The sequence below is a fragment of the Dendrobates tinctorius genome, unplaced genomic scaffold (assembly GCF_039654945.1).
Source record: "Dendrobates tinctorius isolate UK_male_01 unplaced genomic scaffold, ASM3965494v1 ptg000028l, whole genome shotgun sequence".
NCBI classification, from domain to species: Eukaryota; Metazoa; Chordata; class Amphibia; order Anura; family Dendrobatidae; genus Dendrobates; species Dendrobates tinctorius.
This window is the reverse complement of record NW_027361696.1, coordinates 45528520-45554476: the sequence shown is the minus strand read 5'-3', so window position 1 is coordinate 45554476 and position 25957 is coordinate 45528520. Positions and strand designations below refer to the sequence as shown.

General features: G+C 42.6%; 1 protein-coding gene across 1 annotated transcript; it reads left to right on the top strand.

The window, feature by feature from the left end:
• Positions 1 to 11362: 11362 nt before the first annotated feature.
• On the top strand, positions 11363 to 15468 carry LOC141084912 (chemerin-like receptor 1). Its single transcript, XM_073569861.1, has 3 exons — positions 11363 to 11467; positions 11858 to 12052; positions 13774 to 15468. The coding sequence occupies exon 3, from the start codon at positions 13783 to 13785 to the stop codon at positions 14878 to 14880; it is 1098 nt and encodes a 365-aa protein (XP_073425962.1). The 5' UTR covers positions 11363 to 11467; positions 11858 to 12052; positions 13774 to 13782; the 3' UTR covers positions 14881 to 15468.
• Positions 15469 to 25957: the final 10489 nt, after the last annotated feature.

Below are 25957 nucleotides of genomic sequence, written 5' to 3'. Positions count from 1 at the left end.
ATTCAGAAATATACTCTATACATTGTTAATGTAGTAAATGACTATACTAGCCACAAACGTCTGGTTTGTAATGTAATATCTTCATAGGTTTATAGAGGCCCATTTCCAACAACCATCACTCCAGTGTTTTTATGGTACTTTGTGTTTGCTAACTGTGCAAGAAGGCTAATGGATGGTTAAAATACCCTTGAAAACCCTTGTGCAAGTATGTTAGCACAGCTGAAAACAGTTTGGCTGATTAGTGAACCTATAAACCTGAACCTCCTTTGAGCTGGATGAGAATCTGGAGCATTACATTTGTTGGTTCCATTAAACTCTCAAAATGGCCAGAAAAAAGAACTTTCATGTGAAACTCGACAGTCTATTCTTGTTCTTAGAAATGAAGGCTATTCCATGCTAGAAATTGCCAAGAAACTGAAGAATTCCTACAACTGTGTGAACTACTCCCTTCGGAGGAGAGCACAAACAGGCTCTATCCAGAGTAGAAAAAGAAGTGGGAGGTCCCGCTGCACAACTGAGCAGCAAGACAAGTACATTAGAGTCTGTAGTTTGAGAAATCGATGCCTCACAGGTCCTCAACTGGCAGCTTCATTAAATAGTACATGCAAAACGCCGGTGTCAACGTCTACAGTGAAGAGGCGACTCCGGGATGCTGGCCTTCAGGGCAGAGTGGCAAACAGCCATATCTGAGACTGGCTAATGAAAGGAAAAGATTAATATGGGCAAAAAAACACAGACATTGGACAGAGAAAGATTGGAAAAAAGTATTATGGACAGACGAATCGAAGTTTGAGGTGTTTGGATCACACAGAAGAACATTTGTGAGACGCAGAACAACTGAAAAGATGCTGGAAGAGTGCCTGACACCATCTGTCAAGCATGGTGGAGGTAATGTGATGGTCTGGGGTTGCTTTGGTGCTGGTAAAGTGGGAGATTTGTACAAGGTAAAAGAGATTTTGAATAAGGAAGGCTATCACTCCATTTTGCAACACCATGCCATACCCTGTGGACAGCGCTTGATTGGAGCCAATTTCATCCCACAACAGGACAATAACACAAAGCACACCTCCTAATTATGCAAGAACTGTTTAGGGAAGAAGCAGGCAGCTGGTATTCTATCTGTAATGGAGTGGCCAGCACAGTCACCAGATCTCAACCCCATTGAGCTGTTGTGGGAGCAGCTTGACTGTATGGTACGCAAAAAGTGCCCATCATGCCAAACCAACTTGTGGGAGGGGCTTCTGGAAGCATGGGGTGAAATTTCTCCAGATAGCCTCAGCAAATTTAACTGTTAGAATGCCAAAGATCTGCAATGCTGTAATTGCTGCAAAGGGAACATTCTTTGACAAACGCAAAGTTTGAAAGAGAAAATTATTATTTCAAATAAAAATCTTTTTTTTGAACCTTGTCAATGTCTGGACTAGATTTTAAATTCATTTGGCAACTCATTTGATTAATAAAACTATGAGTTTTCATGGAAAACACAAAACTGTCTGGGTGACCCCAAAATTTGGAACGGTAGTGTATATCTATCTATGTATAGATATATCTATCTATAGATTTATCTTTCTATCTATAGATAGATAGATAGATATATAGATAGAAAATACCAAGGCTGATGTGTAGTAGTGAACATTTTAAAATGGTACATAAAGAGTTAAATAAAGACACAAACGCACACAAAATCAGCATTAAATGCAATATCTGTCTAATTAAAAAAAAGGGAAAAATAAATTGCGTGGGCTCTCGCACAATTTTCAAAACCAGAACAGGGAAAGCCAGCAACTGGGGGCCGATGTTTATAGCCTGGGAAGGGGGTAATACTCATGGATCGTCTCAGGCTATTAATATCATCTCACAGCTGCATACTTAGCCTTTACTGGCTATTAAAATAGGGGAGCCCCAAAAAAATGATGTGGGGTCCCCCTATAATTAATAACCAGAAAAGGCTTATTTTTATTGCAGGTGATCGAGGGCCTCGGGTATTACCTGTTTGGTGAGTATGTACGGTATGTCTATGTGTGTCCTTTTTATTTACTATTCAACACAGTAGCCAGATTAAGGGACTATTACTGTCCCATTATCGGCTAATGCTGTCACTAGCAGACATAGCCAGATGGGACTAGTAGTCCCATCGGATGATGCTAGCCTACACACAAACCCACAATCACACAGCTGCGCACACACCTGCAGACCCACGCACACATAAATACACACAGGCACCCACACATATTCACCGCACACACACAGTCTCCGCCCACACATATAGCCTCCGCCCACACACTCTTCCTCCTCCTCCTTATCTGCAGCATTTTTCACACGCAACTCCACAGCAAAACTGCAAATCTTTTTTACACCTGCGATTTTGCTGCAGATTTCACTGACTCAATGGAAGTCAATGGGTGCAGAAGCGCTGCAGAGCCGCAAAAAGAATTGACTTGCTGCGGGAAAAAAAAAGTTGCAAATCCGCGCATATTTTTCCGCAGCATGTGCACACGAATTCTGAATTTCCCATTGATTAACATTGGTTGTGCACTCCACTGTGGATTTGATGCAATTCTGTGCATCCAAAAACACTGTGGATCTGCATCAAAATCAGCAACGTGTGCACATAGCCTTAATGAGTGGGGACATGTGATCGCTCGGTCGCAGATGCTGCTGGCACTGCAACAAGATGCGCATGGAAAGTAAGTAGGATTTTTTTTATGCTTTTCTCATGGGGGCCACACAAACAAGGATAGGGATGAGGAGCCATGCATGCAAGGATAGGGATAAGGAGCTATGCAGATAGTATGGGAATAGGGAGCCATGCAGACAAGGATGGGAATAAGGAGTCATGCAGACAAGGATGGGGATAAAGAGTCATGCAGACAAGGATGGGAATAAGGAGCCATATGAAGCCATGCAGACAAGGATGGGGATAAGGATCCATGCAGACAAGGATGAGAATAAAGAGCTATGCAGACAAGGATGGGGATAAGAAACCAAGCAGACAAGGATGGGGAAAGGTAGCCATGCAGACAAGGATGGGGATAAGGAGCCATGCAGGCAACAATGGGAATGAGGAACCATGCACAGCAGGATAGAGATAAGGGGATAATGCATACCCGGCTTATACTCGAATCAATAAGTTTTCCCAGTTTTTCTTGGCAAAATTAGGTGCCTTGACTTATACTGGGGTTGGCTTATACATGAGTATATACAGGAATCTTGTAGTTATGACAGCTTTTAATGGCTAACAAAAATAAAATGAATGGTGTTGCAAAGCAAGCTTTCGAGACTTGTTAGGTCGTTCCTCAGGCATGTTATAACACATTTTCTGAAGAAACACAAATATATGCACAAAAAAAAGCAGAGACATAGCATAATAAATGGACATTTAAATAAGCAAACAAAATGAGTATAGAGAGTGAATCTTTAATTTGTTTAGATTATGCCTCTTTTACACTTCCGTTTTTGACCATCAGTCAAAATCCGCCATTTTTTGAAAAAAACGGATCCGCCATTTTTTTGGGCAAATCCGTTTTTTTCCCCATTGAGTTTCATTACCGGCGGATCTTGACGGATGGCCATCCGTTGGATCCGTTTTTTTGCGGATCCGCCAAAATGTTTGCGTCCGCCAGCATGCCTGGACGGACCCTGCAACTTTTTTTGGCTGTAGGATCCGCATTTTTCAGTGCGCATGCCAGGAGAAAGGAAGTCAGCCGGGGATTTAACCTTGAAATGCTTTCTGGCGGTGGAAAAAAAAATTCTCTCTCTCTTTTCCCGGACTGCGGTTCCTTTAAAATTCTGCATTGGAGAGGGAGAAAAACCAAGAGCAAAAACAAGAACAAAATGAAATATCATCTGGTGACACGTACTCTTTAAATGAAAAACAAGAGCACAAACAAGAGCAAAATTTCATCTGATGACAGGTCCTCTTTAAGTGAAATATTGAAATCTTTGCCAACATCATAACCATATTAACCCCGAGACCTTGCCCAGAAAGTCTAGACCATCACCCAAGAGTCCTGCAGAGATGCGGTTGGTTGAATCCTTGTACTGTATGATATTGTGTTCCGGATACAAGTATTCATACTATTTTTCATTTTTGTAACCACATATTTATTTTGCAGTTTTAGATTGTAGACTTTTCCTGGAATATATATTTTTTGATATGTGACTATACACCTATTTGCATTTTCAGTAAATCGACAGGAAAGACCAGATCTTGATATCTGTCCAGAGTGGTTTGCTGATTTTCTTTCAGGTCCTCTTTTTGCTGATCTCGTGATGTTTTTTAAAATTGTATTCAAACCAAACAAAAGGGAAAAGAGTGGTGATTCCCCAGCAGAGTGAAGACAGGTTGCATGCTCTCTTGATCTTTATTCATTCATACAACACAGAGTTGAGTTGACTCCTTCATCAGTAGTATGTTATACAGAGCCACCTCCCTTATGGAGGGGCAGGAAGAAACTTCTGCACAACTTAAAGCAATAAGTAATTAAAACCAACGGTTTATACAAGTCACATATGTAAAATTTGTAGGAAGAGAACCAATTGTTGTATATAAACGTGAAATATGTTGACCATATGTATGATGACTTAAAATTGTATATACAAAAAATTCTAAAAAAATTACATATAAAACAAATGTATTTTTTTAATTGTTTATATTTGGGGACTCTTTCTGACTTTTGATCTGCTGGAATTTGAGACGATGTGTAGTACCCTGCGGTGGCCACTATAAGTAGACGGCCAGCTCCGCAAGTGAGTACTTCCAGCCGGCCGACACCAATAACAGCTGATCTGTGGGGGTGCTGGGTGTCGGACCCTGTCCAATCAGGCATTGTTGACCTATAGGCCATCAATGTAAAAGTACTGGATAACCTTTAAAGTTGTGTCTTTGGGGCTGATGTTTTTGTTTTTTTGAGTGCAGAATTTTTCTAAAAATGTCGAGAACCACTGAAATGTCTCACTGAAACCTCTACTGTAACTCTGGACTGAGAAGGGAAAGTAGGAATTTTTTTGAGTTTTTTTAAGTTGGAACCTAAATATGCATATTGCCTCTTCAGAGAGGAAGAGGACTTGAACTTTAGCGCCGCCTATTGGAAGTAGCAATTCTAAATGTCAATATGGACCCCTCAATGAGCCTTGCCACATGACTTAGGATAAAAGCCAAACCAGAACCTCAATTTGCAGGCACTGAAGCCTTTGTATCATGCCCTGTCCCTTTGCTAGGAGTCTGTCGCCCATTATGTCACCTTCCCAGCATTCATTGATAGGATGGTTGGTAAAGCAGCAGAGCTGGTCTATCCACAGAGTTTGTGTTCTGTGCCTGTGGTTACAGCTGCTCCTTGTGGTTTCAGGATCTCTCATTGTCCTGCAGTTGACCGCGCTTTCCAAGGGGCCCTCTTTCAGCCTCATGGCAACTTTTATATATATATTTTTTTTTTTGATATTTGGTAAAATAAATGAATCATTCAGAAATAACCCTCCAGTTGCCGGGAAGAGGCTGTCTATTCAATGCACGATATTGTGGTAATAATGTATATGATATCTATATAGAGTATCATTTGGAATCTTTATACCATTTGGCACTGTATAGTGTTATTATGTAGTATATACACAGTCATACTATCTTGGGAGTATCATTTGGAATCAGTTCAATATTTGGCATTGGCAGTATTATGTAGAATGAATATGACAGTATTATTTTTTGGGGAGTATAATTTGGAATCTAATTTGGAGTCGGTTTATTATTTGGCAATGTATGTGTTATGTATATGGCAGTGTTATCCATTTAGAATCTGGATTATTTGCCATTGTGTGGTTCACACTGAGCACATGTGACAGACGTGACAGAGTCTGGAGATGCCGTAGAGAATGTTCTGCTGCCTGCAACAACCTCCTGCATGACCATGTGCTATCCAGATGTACTCTGACTGCCATTAGGTAGTGGGATAAGATCCTCAGTCCCATTGTGAGACCATACTCAGGTGCAGTGGGCCCTGGGTTCCTTCTGAAGTATGACAATGCTAGGCCTCATGTGGCTGAAGTGTCAGCAGTTCCTGTGTGGCGCCATTGATGGTTCAGTCACCACAGAGGTACTGCACCTCCTCCTGAGGTGTAGTATTCCACTCCCCATGTAAGATGGTAACACCAGACCAGCCTCCAACACCTACATTCAGCACAGACACCTTAGAACAGCAGAGCACCCTTTATGGCAGTTGCTTTGGTTCATGAAGGGTGCTGGATGGTGGGTGGAGCTTAGACTGCACAAGAGAGCGGGAGAATGTTAGGAAGTGGTCAGTTGGTGAGAGAAGATCCCCAGAGAGAGATGTGATGAAAGCAAGTGCTGCAGCAGTCTCCTGTGACCTGGAGCTGCTGGCACTGGAAAGAGCAATAGAAAGCCTGATTCTTCAGAGGGAAGATAGTTTAGTACGGAACATAAGGAGAAGAAGAGAACTAAGGACTAGGGTCAGAACAGAGCCCTTCCTCAAGTTTGAAGCGCATGGCCGGGGTCCGGTCCCCAAGGCTGTTTGTGAAACTGATGTTCCTGCAGCAGACACCGGAGGAACAGGAGTTGTGACCACTCTATTCCCCTTTAAGACTCAAAGACACGGTGGCAACCTAAGTGTGAGCCGAGACATGATGGATGGAATCCCCGAAGCAGGCTACAGTCACTTGTCATGCGAGTGGAGTTTGAATAATATCAAGGAGGAACTTCAGTGTAACTCAGTACTGCAAGTACCTCAAATAAGCGCTAGAGAGGAGACGTTCAGAACAGGCACATGAAAGGGAGCGCTGGAGAGGTTAATTCCATCTGCCTTGGAGTTGGCTGAGCCCCTGATCTGGAGACTGTGGCATTGAAGCGGGTACCTGTTTGTGCTGAGAACGTGAGTAAAAGAACTGGAACTGCACCTAGCTGTCTCATTGCCTTCTTCCTGCACCAACCCACTCAGCACTGCTACATCTCTGTGCCTCACACTCCACCCTCTTCATCAACACTCTACTGCCCTGGGACTACAGCTCTACCTGTGGGGAGCTATTACATCTTGCTGCCTCATAACATCTGTCCCAAAGAAGCAACCCTGCAGCGCTGGTCAAACTGACCAGGAACCACAGGTGGCGTCACAAATCATCTTAATAACTTTATCCCCATCACTCTACCCCTTTTACATTGACCGCCTGAGGCCACGGACCGGGTCACTGCCACTGTGACATCTCCCATTGAAATCAATGGTCCTGGCACCGAGTGCCCCACGGCCTCTGGGGGCGCGTCACCTGCATGATGAAGGCATTGATGCTATGGACTGGCCTGCCTGTTCTCTAGACCTAAATTGAGCACATCTGGGACATCTTGTCTCGTTCCATCCACCAACGTCATGTTGCACCACAGACTGTCCAGGAGTTGACTGATGCTTTAATCCAGGTCTGGCAGGCGATCCCTCAGGAGAACTCTGCCGCCTCTTCAGGACCATGCCTAGGCATTGTAGGGAGGTCACAAAGGCATGTGGAAGCCACACGCACTACTGAGCATCATTTCCTTGTCTTGAGGCATTTCCACTGAAGTTGGATTAGCCTGTAATTTGATTTTCCACTTTGATTTTGAGTATCATTCCAAATCCAGACCTCCATGGGATATTAATTTTGATGTACATTGATCATTTTATGTTCTATTGTTCTCAATACCTTACACTTTGTAATGAATAAAGATTTGCAGCTGGGATATTTCATTCAGTAATATCAAGGATGTGGTATTTTAGTGTTCCCTTTATTTTTTTGAACCATGTATGTTACGTGCTACAGAACCACTCAGCACCCAGAATATGTTGTGCAGTTATATGTATGTATAATAGGTTCCATGTGAGATGCATGTCCCTAATGCATCAGCCCACAGGCTGCGCCCCTGGGCAGAGGGGACACGATATTCTCCTTTTGTCCGCCCTCCCCCCACCTTTGTAATTCCCACAGTAAACATCGGCAGGCTCCGGCCACGTGCGGCTTTTGTAATGCATGTCTGGCCTGCCGCTTTTCTATTGGCCGACCCTCTGTATCTTGTGATATATTCTGTGCCCTGTGAGTAAAGTGTTGTCAGACTGGAAATACGTGGAGAAGCAGTGATCTTTTATATGCGCCCATGTAACCAAGGAATTCCAGCCAGCGTCATTCATTCAGACTCCAGCCAACGTAGAGCGGACCTCTGAAAACACGGGGTGGTACTGAAAGAGGTACCCCAGCTTGGGTAGACCCCGTTACAATGTATAATTTGCAATATGTATATATTTGAAACCGTTTAGTATTATTCTGTAGTTTGCATACAGTCATATTACTTGGAATCGGTTTAACATTTGGCTCTGTATGTATATGGCGATATTATGTACAATCAATATGACAGTATTACTTTGGAATTATTACTTGTAATCTAATTTCGAATTGGCTTATTATTTGATAATGTATGGTGTTTGGCACTTATGTGGTATGTATATACCACTATTATTGTCATGGCTCTGTTTTTGGGATTTGGTGACCTGTTGCTTCATGGGCGGATCTTCTGTCTGCTGAGCTATTGTTCTTTTCTTCCCAATACAAATGGTGAATATTCCTATTGACTTTATTCTCCCCTCTTGGTTTACTCTACTTGAGGTGTTTTCCATTTTCCCATTTGCTCTATCGCATTCTAGGTTGGGTTTACAATGTTCACCCTTCACTGAACTTCGATGCTGGCTATGCTTATTGGTGGATTTCTGCTAAGGAGTTCTGACTGTTCATGTACTGGATTTTTCCTGCTAGGCAAACTGTCACGAGGGAAGACCTGGAGTTCGATGGTCACATTGACTAATGAGTCGCAGGTTTTCTTTAGAGATAATGTGATTTGTGTCCCATATTAAATGTATTTAGTTTCCTCCTGTGCTGAAGAGTTTAACGACCCTTTCTATGCTGGTCAGAAACATGAAACTCCATTTTAGCTGATTCTCATCTGGTCATTACCTCTTCCTATGAAAACTGGTCAGATGTTTTTGTCCCTAAAGGTGAAAGATTTGTCTTACTGTGCTGAGTGCTAAAACTAATTGGTTGGAGTAGGGTTGCTGTAGTAGTGATCTTTGGTCTGCTATAGTATATGTGTACTTACCTCCTCGTCCCTGTTCCCATTTAGTTTATTCCTCCCTGTCCCTATTCTCCTCCCTATTGTTGGTTAGTGCTTTTGTATGATAGAGGTTTTCTGGTATCCCTGTTATGTCTTTGTCTCTTGTTTGTCTTACATTTCTGTCTCAGGCCTCATGAGTGGAGGAGGGGACAGATCAGGGTTTTACAGGCACATAGTAAGGTCAGAGACTTGGGCCTCTCCACCTTCAAGACTATTCCTGGAACACGGATAGTTTTCCAGTTCCAGGGACAATTTGAGGCCCCCCTTCCTTATTGAAGACCGTATCAGCATGACACAAACACTGTTTGTGTTCCTGCTGAATGTCTGTCTATGTTCTCAGCACCCTTTTATTACCACAGTTATGGTTCTGGAAGGCTATTCTTGTTACATTTATTTTTGGTACTCCATAGTTTTCCCTCTATCCCCTTTATCAATGTGCTTTAAGTTTTCTCACCCTGGGTCTTGTCTTCTTAGTGTCCACCTGCACACTTTCCTCTTTCCTTGTTAGCACTATGTAGTGGCATCCCCTATGGTTCATCAGGAGGTACAAGAAACCACTCAATGGCCTTTTAGAGAGTCAGGTCCCAGCTGATGTTTTTAGTTGTGCGGCTAGGGATTGTCTAGTCTGTACAGGGACAAGTAGTGTATGGGTGAGACTTCTCTCTATAATAGGTCTTCCTTATTCCTGTTACCTGTGTGTGAGTGTGTAACACTCATGTTAATTATCCTGGGAGTATAATTTAGAATCTGCATATTATTTGAAAGTGTATAGAGGTAATATGTGGAATAAATACGACAGTAGTATTTTAGGTGTATAATGGGGAATCTGTGGTGGTGTAATCTTATGTGATATGTGAACAAATGGCACAGTCCCACTTTTTGAATCAAAAGAGTAAAGGTTTTTTTTATATCATTGCCCCCCAAAAAGGGCATTTCCATGGCATTTTAGGGGGTTCCATGGTGGATTCAGGCTTTACTGTCCTGGTAGTCATGGGCACTATATGTTAATTTTAAGTCTGCTATATGTTAGATAAAAGTCACATGCCCAAATCCGCACATTGAGACACAGGAGAATCAGAGAATTGGGGGTAATTAGCTGAGTGCTCTTGTACCCAAACATGTCAACTTACTCAGGCATCTCTTTCTAGTAGTAGGTTTACCTATAGTCTATGGAGAACCACAGGCAGCACTTGACAAGATCAATATGAATTGTGACAAAAGGCAATCTCAGACCTGCTACACAGACATAGATCTGCTACATCTGCACATGGAAGGTTGTATGTGCTTTGACTTTGCTGAATAAGAAAATGTGTTGGAACGTTTCAAGTCCTGAAGCTGCTTGTAATGTGAGACCAAGGCTTCTCTGCCAAAATTAAGGTTTACAGGGTAGGTTTACCTTCTGTGAACTCTTATTTTAGGGAGCTCTGAACAGAGTGGAGGGTGGAGGACAAAGAAAAAGACGTAAGGGCGTCTGCACCAACCATGGACCACATATAAGAAGACAAGGGGATTAAAGAAGTCTGTGTAGTACACACCTCAGCTGCTGCAGAACATTATAATACACCTCAGCGGCTGCAGAACCTCATAAAACACCTCAGCTGCTGCAGAACCTCATAATACACCTCAGCTGCTGCAGAATCTCATAATACACGTCAGCTGCTGCAGAACATCATACTACACCTCAGCTGCTGCAGAACCTCATAATACATCTCAGCTGCTGCAGAACATCACAATACACCTCAGTTGCTGCAGAACATCATAATACACCTCAGCTGCTGCAGAACCTCATAATACCCCTCAGCTGCTCCAGATCCTCATAATACACCTCAGCTGCAGAACCTCATCATATACCTCAGCTGCTGCAGAACCTCATAATACCCCTCAGCTGCTGCAGATCCTCATAATACACCTCACCTGCAGAACCTCATCATATACCTCAGCACCTGCAGAACCTCATAATACACCTCGGCTGCTGCAGAACCTCATAATACACCCCAGCTATTTCAGAATTCAGAACATCATAGCATAAGACTTTTGTTGATTTTTTCATAGACGCCTCATCTTCCCTCCCCTACATACAGTATATATTATATATAAAGGCATCTGGTAACAATGAGTTTTTCTCTTTTCTGGGATGGGTTTAGAACATTTTGTAGATTACGGAGCAGAGCGGCCTCCAGTAACCACACTTCTGCTTCTTTAAGCTCCTTTCTGTGGTGAGAGGGGGTTATAGTCAGGACGGTTGTGACTCACAAACCATTCCAGCCTTGATTTTCCAGCTGATTTTCCTTCCGTTTGTATCCCAGGGAAGAGCATACGACCGTTCCCCAGCAGCAGGTACAGTATTTATTCACATGTTACCTTTATCTATAATTGACACTACGTTTTCGGTGTCGTTATGACTCTTTACATTGTTTTTTTATTATATAATAAGTCTCTGAGTTATTATAATGGAACAGATTTACTTCTCGCCCCATGAAAACCGCGGTGGCCCATTGTCTAGTAGGTGCTGAGTTGTCTTTGGAAGTCATACTTTGATGCAACCAAATAATGGAACCTAAGTCTACGGTGCCAACACACTTACAATTTATGGTCAGCAGATGTTTTAGTCTTGTAGGGGATCATGTAGGAAAGAGGTAGACACTAGACATTAACCAGCAATGAATGCTACTGATGATGTCTCCTAGAATATTCTTTCTTGTTACCTTCCTCCTCTCTTACCTGCAGTGTACAAGCTAACATCTATAGGACAGACAAGAGGGTGACAACAGCAGATCAACACAGGTTTTATGCCAAGAACAAAGTAGATGTAAAGACCCAGAAATTTTGTGCTGAAGAACGTAGAGGATCTGTCGTGCCTCCTTGCCTGTACCCTGGTTTGCCTGCTGGATTCCTGGAACCTGCCCATCACTGCCAGAGATCGTAAGCATGACGACCGCGAGCTGATGTCCGGAGCTGGTGTCCGCAGCCTGATGCCCTGATCCTATCGATCGTTGCCAGCTGTCCGGAGTCCGATGCCATCGTGTCCTTGCCGGTAACCGGACGTACCGTCTGGCACGTACCATGCCATGGACCTTGGCGTGCCACGCACACACCTTGCTGTGTTTGGCTGTTATCACGTTTGCACTTAATGTTATCCTGCGTTTGCCTTAATGAAGATACCTTGAATTCACGTATTGTCTTGTCTGTTTCCTGCACGTCCTTTATCGTCAGACACTCGTACCTAGTGTCTACCTGAGCCAGCCGTCTGGTTCCAGCAGTCGTGGTGGCTCACCCCCATGGTCTTGCCCCTGACACTCCCTGTATAAGGGGTGGTTCCTCACAAGGTCAGCTCGCCCTAGGTGGGTGGGTGCCATGACCCAGAGGGTCCACTCTAAAGAAAACGACTCAGTGTAAGCTGACCTCATCACAGAAATGGTATTGCGGTTTTGTTTATTTGATACATTTTTATACTAAAGTTACAAATTGATAGGTGGGATAGTAATAATCTTCAGAATACTTGTTAGATGGCATGGTACTGAGGTTCTTTTAAGGTACTAGGGTTCTGCTTATTTGGTAAGTGGCATGGTACTGTTTCTTTAATTACATGCAAGATGTTATGAGACTGAAATTCTAATTATTTGATAGGTCACATGTTCTAAAGTTTTACTTATTGATAATGGCATACTGAGGTTCTGCTTAATTGGTAGTTGGCATGGTACTATGCTTCTGTTTATGTGCTATGTGACATGATACTTAGGTTCTTTTTACTTAGTTCATCTCATGGTACTAAGGTTCTACCTACTTAATAGGTGACATGGTACTAAGTTCTACCAAATTGGTAGGTGGCATGGTACTTAGGTTCTTCTTACATGGTAGGTGGCATGGTACTAAAGTTCTGCTTCCTTGGTACATGTCAAGGTACTAAGTTCCTACCTAATTGGTAAGTGGCATGGTACTAAGTTCTACCTATTTGGTAGGTGGCATGGTACTAAGTTCTACGTACTTGGTAGGTGGCATGGTACTAAGTTCTACCTACTTTGTAGGTGGCATGGTACTAAGTTCTACATACTTGGTAGGTGACATGGTACTAATTTTACCTACTCGGTAGGCGGCATGGTACTTAGGTTCTTCTTACTTGGTAGGAGGCATGGTGCTAAAGTTCTGCTTACTTGGTACATGTCAAGATACTGAAGGTCATACCTACTTGGTAGGTGGCATGGTTTTGCTTAGATCCTTGTGATCTAATAGGAATAATATGAATATTTTCAATCACGTGTGGCATAAATATAAAAGAGGGAGCTAAAGGGAAAAATAAAAATGACTATAAATGCATTGTTTCTGGAGAGTCCATGCAGGTTCTCACCACTTTTTAGTATGTGGAGTGGGATCAGTCATGGTTAGGACTGCAGTCTCTGAGGGGTATGTACTTATACTTGTATAATCCTGTAAACAAAATGAAGTTACTACTATATATGAAAACCGGAAGCTGAGACATTATTCTAAACTGTAGATGTGAATAGGAACCAACCTCTTGTATTGTCATAACTCAGTGTCGGACGTTACCTGAGATACACCATGCAGTCTCCTCTCTGCTGTGTCATACATTTTTATTCCTTTGTTATATGATGTTTTGTACTAAGCTCTGACTTGCTCTGTTTCAGACCACCTCCATGGAGCAGTCTACATTTTTCCCATCCTCACCCAATCCTTTGGCACTGCAACTGGAAGATGAAGAAGAAGAGTATGTTCCCACAGAAGATCTTCCATTAGAGCTGGAGACCACACTCCGGTACCTGTCCATTATCATTTACAGCATATCCTTCCTGCTTGGAACCATTGGCAATGGTTTGGTGATCTGGATTGCAGGATTTCGAATGAAGAGGACTGTAAACACCGTGTGGTTTTTGAACCTCGCCATTGCGGATTTTATTTTCACGTTCTTCTTACCGTTGAGCATTGCGTACACAGCCCTTGGATTTGACTGGCCCTTTGGCACCTTACTATGTAAACTCAACAGTACTGTGGCTTTCTTGAATTTATTTGCCAGTGTCTTCCTCCTTACTATCATCAGTGCAGACCGTTGTGTCTCTGTGGTAAGACCAGTATGGGCGCAAAACAATAGGACCATCAAGCTAGCCAATGTCATAGCATTAGCCATTTGGTTAGTTGCCTTTTGCCTATGTTCACCCTATCTGGCCTTTAGGGACACAGTAAGAGACAATGAAACCAATGTGACCCATTGCTATAATAATTATGCTTTTTCCAGTGACTTTGATGACTTGGAGGTGGTGGCTCTCAGATCAATGAGGCACCAGGTGATGATCTCTGTACGGTTTCTTTTTGGTTTCCTGCTCCCTTTTGGGCTTATCTTAGTTTTCTATTCTTTGATGGCCCTAAAATTAAGGAGGAGTCAACTTTCTTGGTCCAGTAGACCATTCAAAGTCATGGCCACTGTGGTGGTGGCTTTTTTTATTTGCTGGTTCCCCTATCACATCCTTTCAGTTTTAGAAGTTGTCATGCACCACTGGGACAACAACACATTAAAATCTGCAGTTCTTATAGGAAGTCCTCTGGCTACAAGTCTGGCTTTTTTCAATAGCTGCTTGAACCCCTTCCTATATGTCTTCCTAGGGAGGGATTTCAAGGAATCCTTGCGGAGGTCCATACTTATGGCCTTCGAAAGTGCATTTAGTGAAGAACATGGAAAAAATAATTATAGCCATGGAAAGTCAAGATCAGTCTCTGACCAAGAGTCTCGGTTAACATGACTGAGCCTGAACTCTCTACAATGAATCTTTAGTTGGAAGGATTTGTGTCTCTTTATGATGACAATCTCCAGATTTCTACTCCAGACCTAAGGATCATAGATCTGAATTCAATATCTTAATGGACTATGCATCATTTACTAAATATCTTCCTTTCTAATGTGATGTTGCATTTTTTGGGTTTTTCTGGAATTTTGGATTGTCTTGACTACTCAATCCAAAGGTTACTGGATCTAGAGGGCATCAAAAAGTTGACTGTTTTGCCCTATGATTGCTTGTAGACAACCCAACATAACCAAAAATACAGTATGTGTTATTAAAGAAGAGGCTTTAGCAGAGCTCAAGTTAATTATTTGCATTGCCTGGGTTCGAATCCCACCAAGGACAACATCTGCAAGGAGTTTGTATGTTCTCCCCGTGTTTGTGTGGGTTTCCTCCGGGCACTCCGGTTTCCTCCCACACTCCAAAGACATACTGATAGGGAATTTAGATTGTGAGCCCCATCAGGGACAGTGATGATAATATGTTCAAACTGTAAAGCGCTGCGGAATATGTTAGCGCTATATAAAAATAAAGATTATTATTATTAAAGATTATTGTTGTTCATGGATTGCAATAACCCTCAGCAATTGCAGTCCTATGTAAAACCACAGGAAGAATAAAGTGATACATTGGGTTTGTATGAAGGCACAATCAGTCACGTTTTAGCTTATGCAAATGTATTTGTGCAGTTCGTGTAGATGTGTCATGGAGGCTATTATTATTGGGCCAAGAAACATTCTATTGCAGAATATTAGAGCGAGCTTCTCCCCAGTCTGCACTGGCTGATAACTGTGAGCAATAGACTGTATAATGGAAATAAGTTAGACTTTAGTGTTTGTATTCTTTTTTGTGTCCTAAGAGTTCCTAATTTTTCTAGAAATAGAAACGATACGGGGGTGTTACTACCAACCTCCTCTGCTAAGTTCAAGTAAATCATAAATATTTTATTTCTGTTATTAATGTATATAACCACATTCATTCACATGACATTTTAATATGTATTTTTGACCATATAGAAAACATAAATATAAAACATAAAGGGGTTGTCCAATATTGTGTTATTAACGATTAACCATACTATACTGAACCTGAGTTACATGCTATATTATACTCCAGAGCTGCACTCACTATTCTGCTGGTGCAGTCACTGTGTACATACATTACATTACTGATCCTGAGTTACATCGTGTATTATACTCCAGAGCTGCACTCACTACTCTGCTGGTGCAGTCACTGTGTACATACATTACATTACTGATCCTGTACTGGTCCTGAGTTACATCCTGTATTATACTCCAGAGCTGCACTCACTATTCTGCTGGTGCAGTCACTATGCGCATACATTACATTACTGATCCTATACTGATCCTGAGTTACATCCTATATTATACTCCAGAGCTGCACTCGCTATTCTGCTCACTATGCACATACATTACTGATCCTGTACTGATCCTGAGTTACAGTCTATATTATACCCCTGAGCTGCACTCACTATTCTGCTGGTGCAGTCACTGTACTGTACATACATTACATTACTGATCCTGTACTGATCCTGAGTTACATCCTGTATTGTACCCCAGAGCTGCACTCACTATTCTGCTGGTGCAGTCTCTGTGTACATACATTACATTACTGATCCTAGGTTACATCCTGTATTATACCCCAGAGCTGCACTCTCTATTCTGCTGGTGCAGTCGCTCTGTACATACATTACATTACTGATTCTGTACTGATCCTGAGTTACATCCTGTATTATACTCCAGAGCTGCACTCGCTATTCTGCTGGTGCAGTCGCTCTGTACATACATTACATTACTGATCCTGCGTTACTTCCTGTATTATATATTAAACCAGAGAGCACAGCAAGGAAAAACCCCTAAAATATAACTTTTAACTCAATATTAAAAAGAACCACACACATATAGAATCACACACAATACCAGGGGGTCCAAAAGAGAAATTTATATGTATTCCAAATATGGTTGAATATAAATCATAGAAGGGGCAAATAAGCTATAATGCCATAGAAAGCCCTAATAAGGCCATTCCTAACCGTGGAGGTTGGCACTCTAATTGTTGACGACATGGTGCCCCCGCTCAACGTCGGCATCCCTAGTAACGCCCTAGACCACCCTGCGTATACAAAAAGGGGACACAAAAAACAAAAACACACACATACACCACAATACCGAAAATACTAATATAAAGTGCTAAAGTGCTGTAAACTTATCTCGTAGTAAGCACGCTCTCAAAAAAATGTCCTCTTATCTCGGAGTAATACCAGAAAAATGAGAGCTAAGGCAGCTTATGGACACTTATCTCATAGTCAAAATAATATTTAAATGTTGCTACCGGGCAGACATGTGATTCAATATGCCTCCAAAAAACGTCTACAGAAAAAAATGTGGCAATAAAGCACTTAATGAAACCACAGGACAAGCCTGTATAATCAAGCACACTGTGAAAGACAGAAAATGACAAAGCATGTAAATTACCCACATAAAAATCGGGGTATGTCCCAGTCATAAATTTAGGGTCAGGGGTGCCAATGACCCTATGTAGCAAGAGGTTAGGTTCAGATCAACATGTAATATTTCCCAGTGGACTATATATGCACAATTTCCACATGAACATAGCAAATGCTGGAAGAGGCCGTCTCATACGGTTACTCCATTAACCTCCATGGTGCTACAAGGTATAATATCACAGTCTGCCACATACAGTGTGCAAAAAGTATACTTATCAGCCATTGATGACAGCGCAACCCAACGCGTTTCCCCCTCTGGATAGCTGAGGGTTCATCAGGGGTCAGAACAAAGGCCGAGAGAAAAAATGCAGTGTGCGGCTAACTCCAGGCGCGTCCGGCGCCATTATTTAAAGATTCAGCGCCGATATGACACGCCCACTTCCGGTCTCGTTGTCTCACGCAATGGATGCCAAATGGAGTGCAATCTGCGCTCCAGAGAGCGGAGGTGTGTCATCAAGAGGAGGGGCATATCGCACTGGGCGACGTCAGTCAAAAAAGAGACACCAAAAAAGCGCCGATCAGCTATGGCGCATATAGATGGCACGTGCCATAGTGATAAGCTCTCAGCAACCAAAATCTCTAGGTGGCTAAAAAGGGGCTATAAGAACCCATTCAATATGGCGCTCAATAGATCCATGCTGGATCCTATATACAGCACATACATATAAACCGCTTAAACAAGAATAGTAATGTAAATGGTGTTTAAAACTCAATCCTACAAATAGGGCGCTACATTAACCCATGCTATGTCCCAAATATAATATAGGCATAAAAAGTGCTGCAAACCTTCTTAATATCTATACTCCAAAAAAACCTCTATATATAATAGCCCCAAATATTTAAATGAACATATAGCAAGTAACTGTGTCCAAAAGGTACACAAAATCATAAATAATTCAAATTCCACAATCGGAGAAAAGCTCAAAAAGAGCTAAAGAGATATGTTGGGACTGTACGGGACCACATTGATTATAGATAGCTGCTAAAGTTCAATTGTTCATTCAAACCTTTAGGGCTCTGTGATTCCAGCCAGGAGATCCAGCGTGTTTCTCGCTGTAGGATCCTTCTATCCCAGTCTCCCTGTCTTACTGCGGGCTGAACTCTCTCAATAACACAAAATGAGATTTGTTTGACATCTCCCCCATGCACCCAGTTGACATGCCGTGCCAGAGGAGTGTCCCTACAGTGTCTGATGTCTCCCAAATGTTCACCTATACGGACTCTCAGCTCACGTTTCATTTTACCTACATAGTCAAGGGGCAAGAACAGGTACATAGATATACAACTCCCGTCGTTTTGCAGTTAGCAAATGTTTTCATATTGTACGACCTTTAAGTATTTGCACTACAAAATGTTTGTGAAGGACGAACAAATTTACAAAAGCTGCAATGTCCACATCTAAATGTGTCTACAGCTCTATACTGCAGCCATGTACCCTCTTTTTACATGGTTCTAAGTGGCTCTTCACCACCTGGTCTTTAAAGGGAATCTGTCACCCCTTTTTTGAGATATAATGATATCATTCAATTGTGTGTCACATAAGGATTCTCTTAGTAATTTTGCTTCCCCCTGACCCCGCACCTTTCGTGCATAAATATCTTTTTTATATCGGTTCAGATGTATGTAAACTGCCCCGGACCGGTACGATGGGCGGGGCTTATTCACCTGCTCCCCCCTCCCTGTCTTGCTCTACGCATTTCTTCTTGTGTAGCGCAAGACAGGGAGGGGGGGAGCAGGTGAATAAGCCCCGCCCAGCGGACCGGACAGCGGCAGTTTACATACATCTGAACCGATATAAACAAGGCATTTATGCATGAAAGGTGCGGGGTCAGGGGGAAGCAAAATTACTAAGAGAATCCTTATGTGACACACAATTGCATGATATCATTATATGATATCTCAAAAAAGGGGTGACAGATTCCCTTTAATCGACCTTCCCTTCCTATATGTGATTGAAGGTTTAGGAGTGATAAAACCACATATATCTTGGTCCTTCCTCAAGATCCCCCAATGCCGTGTAAGTATGTCACAAACTTTTTTAGACTGGTCATCAAAGGTACCTATCAGTTTGTGAAATTATTAGGGTCCTCCTTTTCTCTGGGGACTAAGAGTGATGTTCTATGGACCTTTCTAGTATGTCTATACGCGGGTTCAAAAGCTCTAGTGGGATAACCTCTATTCCTGAATCTGCCCCACAGACCTTTAGATTGTTCTTCAAATTCAACCCAGTCAGAGCAGTTCCTGTATTATACCCCAGAGCTGCACTCACTATTCTGCTGGTGCAGTCAGTGTGTACATACATTACATTACTGATCCTGTACTGATCCTGAGTTACATCCTGTACTATACCCCAGAGCTGCACTCACTATTCTGCTGGTACAGTCACTGTGTACATACATTACATTACTGATCCTGAGTTACATCCTGTATTATACTCCAGAGCTGCACTCACTATTCTGCTGGTACAGACACTGTGTACATACATTACATTACTGATCCTGTACTGATCCTGAGTTACATCCTATATTATACTCCAGAGCTGCACTCACTTTTCTGCTGGTACAGACACTGTGTACATACATTACATTACTGAACCTGTACTGATCCTGCGTTATATATTGTATTATACCCCAGAGCTACACTCACTATTCTGCTGGTGCAGTCACTGTGAACATACATTACATTACTGATCCTGAGTTACATTCTGTATTATACTCCAGAGCTGCACTCACTATTCTGCTGGTGCAGTCACTGTGTACATACATTACATTACTGATCCTGAGTTACATTCTGTATTATACTCCAGAACTGCACTCACTATGCTGCTGGTGTGTACATATTTTACATTACTGATTATATGCTGATCCTGAGTTACATCCCGTATTATACTCCAGAGCTGCTCTCACTATTCTGCTGGTGCAGTCACTGTGTACATACATTGCTGATCCTGAGTTACATCCTGTATTAAACCCCAGAGCTGCACTTACTATTCTGCTGGTGCAGTCACTATGTACATGCATTACATTACTTATCTTGTACTGGTTTTGAGTTATATTCTGCATTATACCCCAGAGCTGCACTCGCTATTATATTTGTGCGGTCACTGTGTACATACATTGCTGATCCTGAGTTACATCCTATATTATACTCACTATTCTGCTGGTGCAGTCAATGTGTACATATAATGCATTACTGATCCTGAGTTACATTGTGTATTATACCTCAGAGCTGCACTCACTATTCTGCTGGTGCAGTCACTGTGTACATACATTACTGATCCTGAGTTACATCCTGTATTATACTCCAGAGCTGCACTCGCTATGCTGCTGGAGCAGTCACTGTGTGCATAAATTACATTACTGATCCTGAGTTACATCCTGTATTATACTCCAGAGCTGCACTCACTATTCTGCTGGTGCAGTCACTGTGTACATACATTACATTACTTATCTTGTACTGATCATGAGTTACATCCAGTGTTATACTCCAGAGCTGCACTTCAAACTTCTTACAAATCGAAGAATGGCCACCTGATTTGCAGGGACAGATCGGTATGACTGAGCACTACCTGATTTTGCAATAAGATAGTGTTACTTTAAAATCCACCACTGGCAGGTAACATAGTAACATAGTTATTAAGGTTGAAGGGAGACTTTAAGTCCATCTAGTTCAACCCATATCCTATCCTAACTTGCCCTAACATGTTGATCCAGAGGAAGGCAAAAAAACCCATGTGGCAAACAGTAAGTTTCACATTGGAGAAAAAAATTCCTTCCCGACTCCACATACGGCAATCAGACTAGCTCCCTGGATCAACGCAACACTAAGGAAACTAGTGTATATACCCTGTAATATTATACTTTTCAAGAAAGGCATCCAGTCCCTTCTTAAATTTTAGTAGGGAATCACTCATCAGAACATCATATGGCAGAGAGTTCCATAGTCTCACTGCTCTTACAGTAAAGAATCCACGTCTGTGAGTATGCTTAAACCTTCTTTCCTCCAGATGTAGCGGATGCCCCCTTGTCCCCGTCACAGGTCTAAGAGTAAAAAGATCATTAGAAAGGTCTTTGTACTGTCCCCGCATATATTTATACATTGTAATAAGATCACCCCTAAGCCTTCGATTCTCCAAACTAAATAACCCCAAGTGTAATAACCTGTCTTGGTATTGCAGACCCCCTAGTTCCCTAATAACCTTGGTCGCACTTCTCTGCTCCAGTTCAGCTATGTCTTTCTTATACACCGGAGACCAGAACTGTACACAGTATTCTAAGTGTGGTCGCACTAGTGACTTATATAGAGGTAAAATTATGTTCTCCTCATGAGCATCTATGCTTCTTTTAATGCATCCCATTATTTTATTTGCCTTTGCAGCAGCTGCCTGACACTGGCCACTAAATGTGAGTTTGTCGTCCACCCATACACCCAGGTCTTTTTCAGTGACTGTTTTGCCCAGTGTTTTACATTTAAGCACATAATTATACATCTTATTCGTTCTACCCATGATGAGGAATGTGTTTTCCTCACTGTGGCCCTACAAAGTTTCTGCAAAATTCATCAGTAGGGTCATTTGTGGCATCAGCGATGTCATTCCCCTTTGAGTCATATTGGAAAAAATGCTTGCAAGGAATTAACGTGATGGAGGAAGAATAGCGACCTGTCCAGGGTCTGAAGTGGCTTCATTGCGTTTTCAGGGGCTGCTGTGTATTGCCCTACCCCTGCTGTTTCATATTGCCTTATCAATGTTGTTAATATCTCCTTTGTGATGTTTTCAAGGTGTGGTAGGCAAGAACATTTTACATTGTGAGCAATTTTACTGCTAAAAAATTGTTTTGTTTTGACTTTAAAAATAAACTATTGCTTCCTTGAAAAATAATTAAGTGTCATCATAATTTTTGTGATTATAAGTACCTTTTGGAGATTGACCGGTCTAAAGTTCCATCTTACCTGGTAGGACCCTTTCCAGTACTGGTCACAAAACATTAAACTTTTATTTCAAAAGAATTTCACGTGCAGCAATCATCATGTTAATTTTTTCCATCATCTTTTTTCAATATTATGAGATTTGTGCATCGATTGAGTGTGAATTCTCCCTATAGAATTGAGAACAAAAAGGTTTTTGTTTATAAAATCTATATAAATATATAGCTTTATTTTTGTCATTATCCTCATCTTTTGCAAAAATTAGGATTGATGCGTCCTGCTGCACAGGGTTGGACCTCTGCACAGGATTGGTGTGCCGCAGCACAGGGTTGGGCCTCTGCACAGGATTGCAAAACAAGCCGCAGAGACACCATCACATGTTTCTCAACGCAAGCAATGACCAGCCAGGTCTTTCCCCGGGAAGGAACAACCACGGGAAGGGCAGTCTCCAATGAAGGAAACCACCTATGCCAAAACATGGTATCCATCCACAGACAGCTGTTTCGGGGTATTGCCCCTCATCAGTGTGGAGTAGGAAACTGGCTGGTAGGAGCAATGCCTAGTAAAAGACTATGAAAATGAGGATGAATGAACTCATGGAGATCAACATCCAACACTGCGGAGACACCATCACGTGTTTCTCAACGCAGTAATTCTAGAGCACTGCCCCCATCCCTTATGGGAAATATGCAAAACATGCAAAACAGAAGCCGCGGAGACACCATCACATGTTTCTCAACGCAAGCAATGACCAGCCAGGTCTTTCCCCGGGAAGGAACAACCATGGGAAGGGCAGTCTCCAATGAAGGAAACCACCTATGCCAAAACATGGTATCCATCCACAGACAGCTGTTTCGGGGTATTGCCCCTCATCAGTGTGGAGTAGGAAACTGGCTGGTAGGAGCAATGCCTAGTAAAAGACTATGAAAATGAGGATGAATGAACTCATGGAGATCAACATCCAACACTGCGGAGACACCATCACGTGTGTCTCAACGCAGTGATTCTAGAGCACTGCCCCCATCCCTTATGGGAAATATGCAAAACATGCAAAACAGAAGCTGCGGAGACACCATCATATGTTTCTCAACGCAAGCAATGACCAGCCAGGTCTTTCCACGGAAGGAACAACCACGGGAAGGGCAGTCTCCAATGAAGGAAACCACCTATGCCAAAACATGGTATCCATCCACAGACAGCTGTTTCGGGGTATTGCCCCTCATCAGTGTGGAGTAGGAAACTGGCTGGTAGGAGCAATGCCTAGTAAAAGACTATGAAAATGAGGATGAATGAACTCATGGAGATCAACATCCAACACTGCGGAGACACCATCACGTGTTTCTCAACGCAGTGATTCTAGAGCACTGCCCCCATCCCTTATGGGAAATATGCAAAACATGCAAAACAGAAGCCGCGGAGACACCATCACATGTTTCTCAACGCAAGCAATGACCAGCCAGGTCTTTCCCCGGGAAGGAACAACCACGGGAAGGGCAGTCGCCAATGAAGATAACCACCTATGCCAAAACATGGTATCCATCCACAGACAGCTGTTTCGGGGTATTGCCCCTCATCAGTGTGGAGTAGGAAACTGGCTGGTAGGAGCAATGCCTAGTAAAAGACTATGAAAATGAGGATGAATGAACTCATGGAGATCAACATCCAACACTGCGGAGACACCATCACGTGTTTCTCAACGCAGTGATTCTAGAGCACTGCCCCCATCCCTCATGGGAAATATGCAAAACATGCAAAACAGAAGCCGCGGAGACACCATCACATGTTTCTCAACGCAAGCAATGACCAGTCAGGTCTTTCCCCGGGAAGGAACAACCACGGGAAGGGCAGTCTCCAATGAAGGAAACCACCTATGCCAAAACATGGTATCCATCCACAGACAGCTGTTTCGGGGTATTGCCCCTCATCAGTGTGGAGTAGGAAACTGGCTGGTAGGAGCCATGCCTAGTAAAAGACTATGAAAATGAGGATGAATGAACTCATGGAGATCAACATCCAACACTGCGGAGACACCATCACGTGTTTCTCAACGCAGTGATTCTAGAGCACTGCCCCATCCCTTATGGGAAATATGCAAAACATGCAAAACAGAAGCCGCGGAGACACCATCATATGTTTCTCAACGCAAGCAATGACCAGCCAGGTCTTTCCCCGGAAGGAACAACCACGGGAAGGGCAGTCTCCAATGAAGGAAACCACCTATGCCAAAACATGGTATCCATCCACAGACAGCTGTTTCGGGGTATTGCCCCTCATCAGTGTGGAGTAGGAAACTGGCTGGTAGGAGCAATGCCTAGTAAAAGACTATGAAAATGAGGATGAATGAACTCATGGAGAGCAACATCCAACACTGCGGAGACACCATCACGTGTTTCTCAACGCAGTGATTCTAGAGCACTGCCCCATCCCTTATGGGAAATATGCAAAACATGCAAAACAGAAGCCGCGGAGACACCATCATATGTTTCTCAACGCAAGCAATGACCAGCCAGGTCTTTCCCCGGAAGGAACAACCACGGGAAGGGCAGTCTCCAATGAAGATAACCACCTATGCCAAAACATGGTATCCATCCACAGACAGCTGTTTCGGGGTATTGCCCCTCATCAGTGTGGATGTTGATCTCCATGAGTTCATTCATCCTCATTTTCATAGCCTTTTACTAGGCATTGCTCCTACCAGCCAGTTTCCTACTCCACACTGATGGTGTCTCCGCGGCTTCTGTTTTGCATATTTCCCATAAGGGATGGGGGCAGTGCTCTAGAATCAGTGCGTTGAGAAACACGTGATGGTGTCTCCGCAGTGTTGGATGTTGATCTCCATGAGTTCATTCATCCTCATTTTCATCATCTGCACAGGATTGGTCTGGTACTGCACAGGGTTGCGCCTCTGCACAGGATTGTTCTGCCGCTGTACATGATTAACCCAGAATTGGTCTACTGCTGCACCTTATCCATCCTGATAGTCTGTGCAAATTGGATTACATTTGGATATCATCCAAGTGCATTCCGATTTTTTTCACAGACCCATTGACTTGCAATACTGATTTTGATCAGATCCTCAGATCAAAATCGGACGTGTCTCACTGTGACATTACTGAGGCTGTGCTTGTGTTAAAGAGCTTGAAAATGGTTTGTATACAGGCCTAGAAGACTTCAGAGTGTTACACATGTCTTTTCTCAGTGAATGGGGCTCTGCATCATTTGTGATTCGCTGCAAAATTTTTTTAAATTTGGCAAAGCTGGAGAATTGGAAATACAAAAGATTTGATCAGCTCTAGCATTAAAATTTGTGAAAAAGAAACATATTCACCTTATCATTACTACTCAAGGTTTGGGGAATTTGGTTAGAACATATTTAGGAAGTCACACTGAAGCTACTCCGTTTTTATCTCTGGTGTCCAGAAGACGCTGCATCTTGATAATCCATTGCTATCTGGTAACCTGACCAAGCTATATACACTGTAATGGATCACGCGTGTGCCGTCTGAATTTTACATACCCATCTCATAGGAAATCCAATATTTCATCAGCCCAGTACAGTAAACTCACAGCATGAATTGTCAGAAT

Bases quoted from the DNA above. Each gene is read 5' to 3' on its own strand.
- LOC141084912 (XM_073569861.1), top strand. From the start codon at position 13,783: ATGGAGCAGTCTACATTTTTCCCATCCTCACCCAATCCTTTGGCACTG.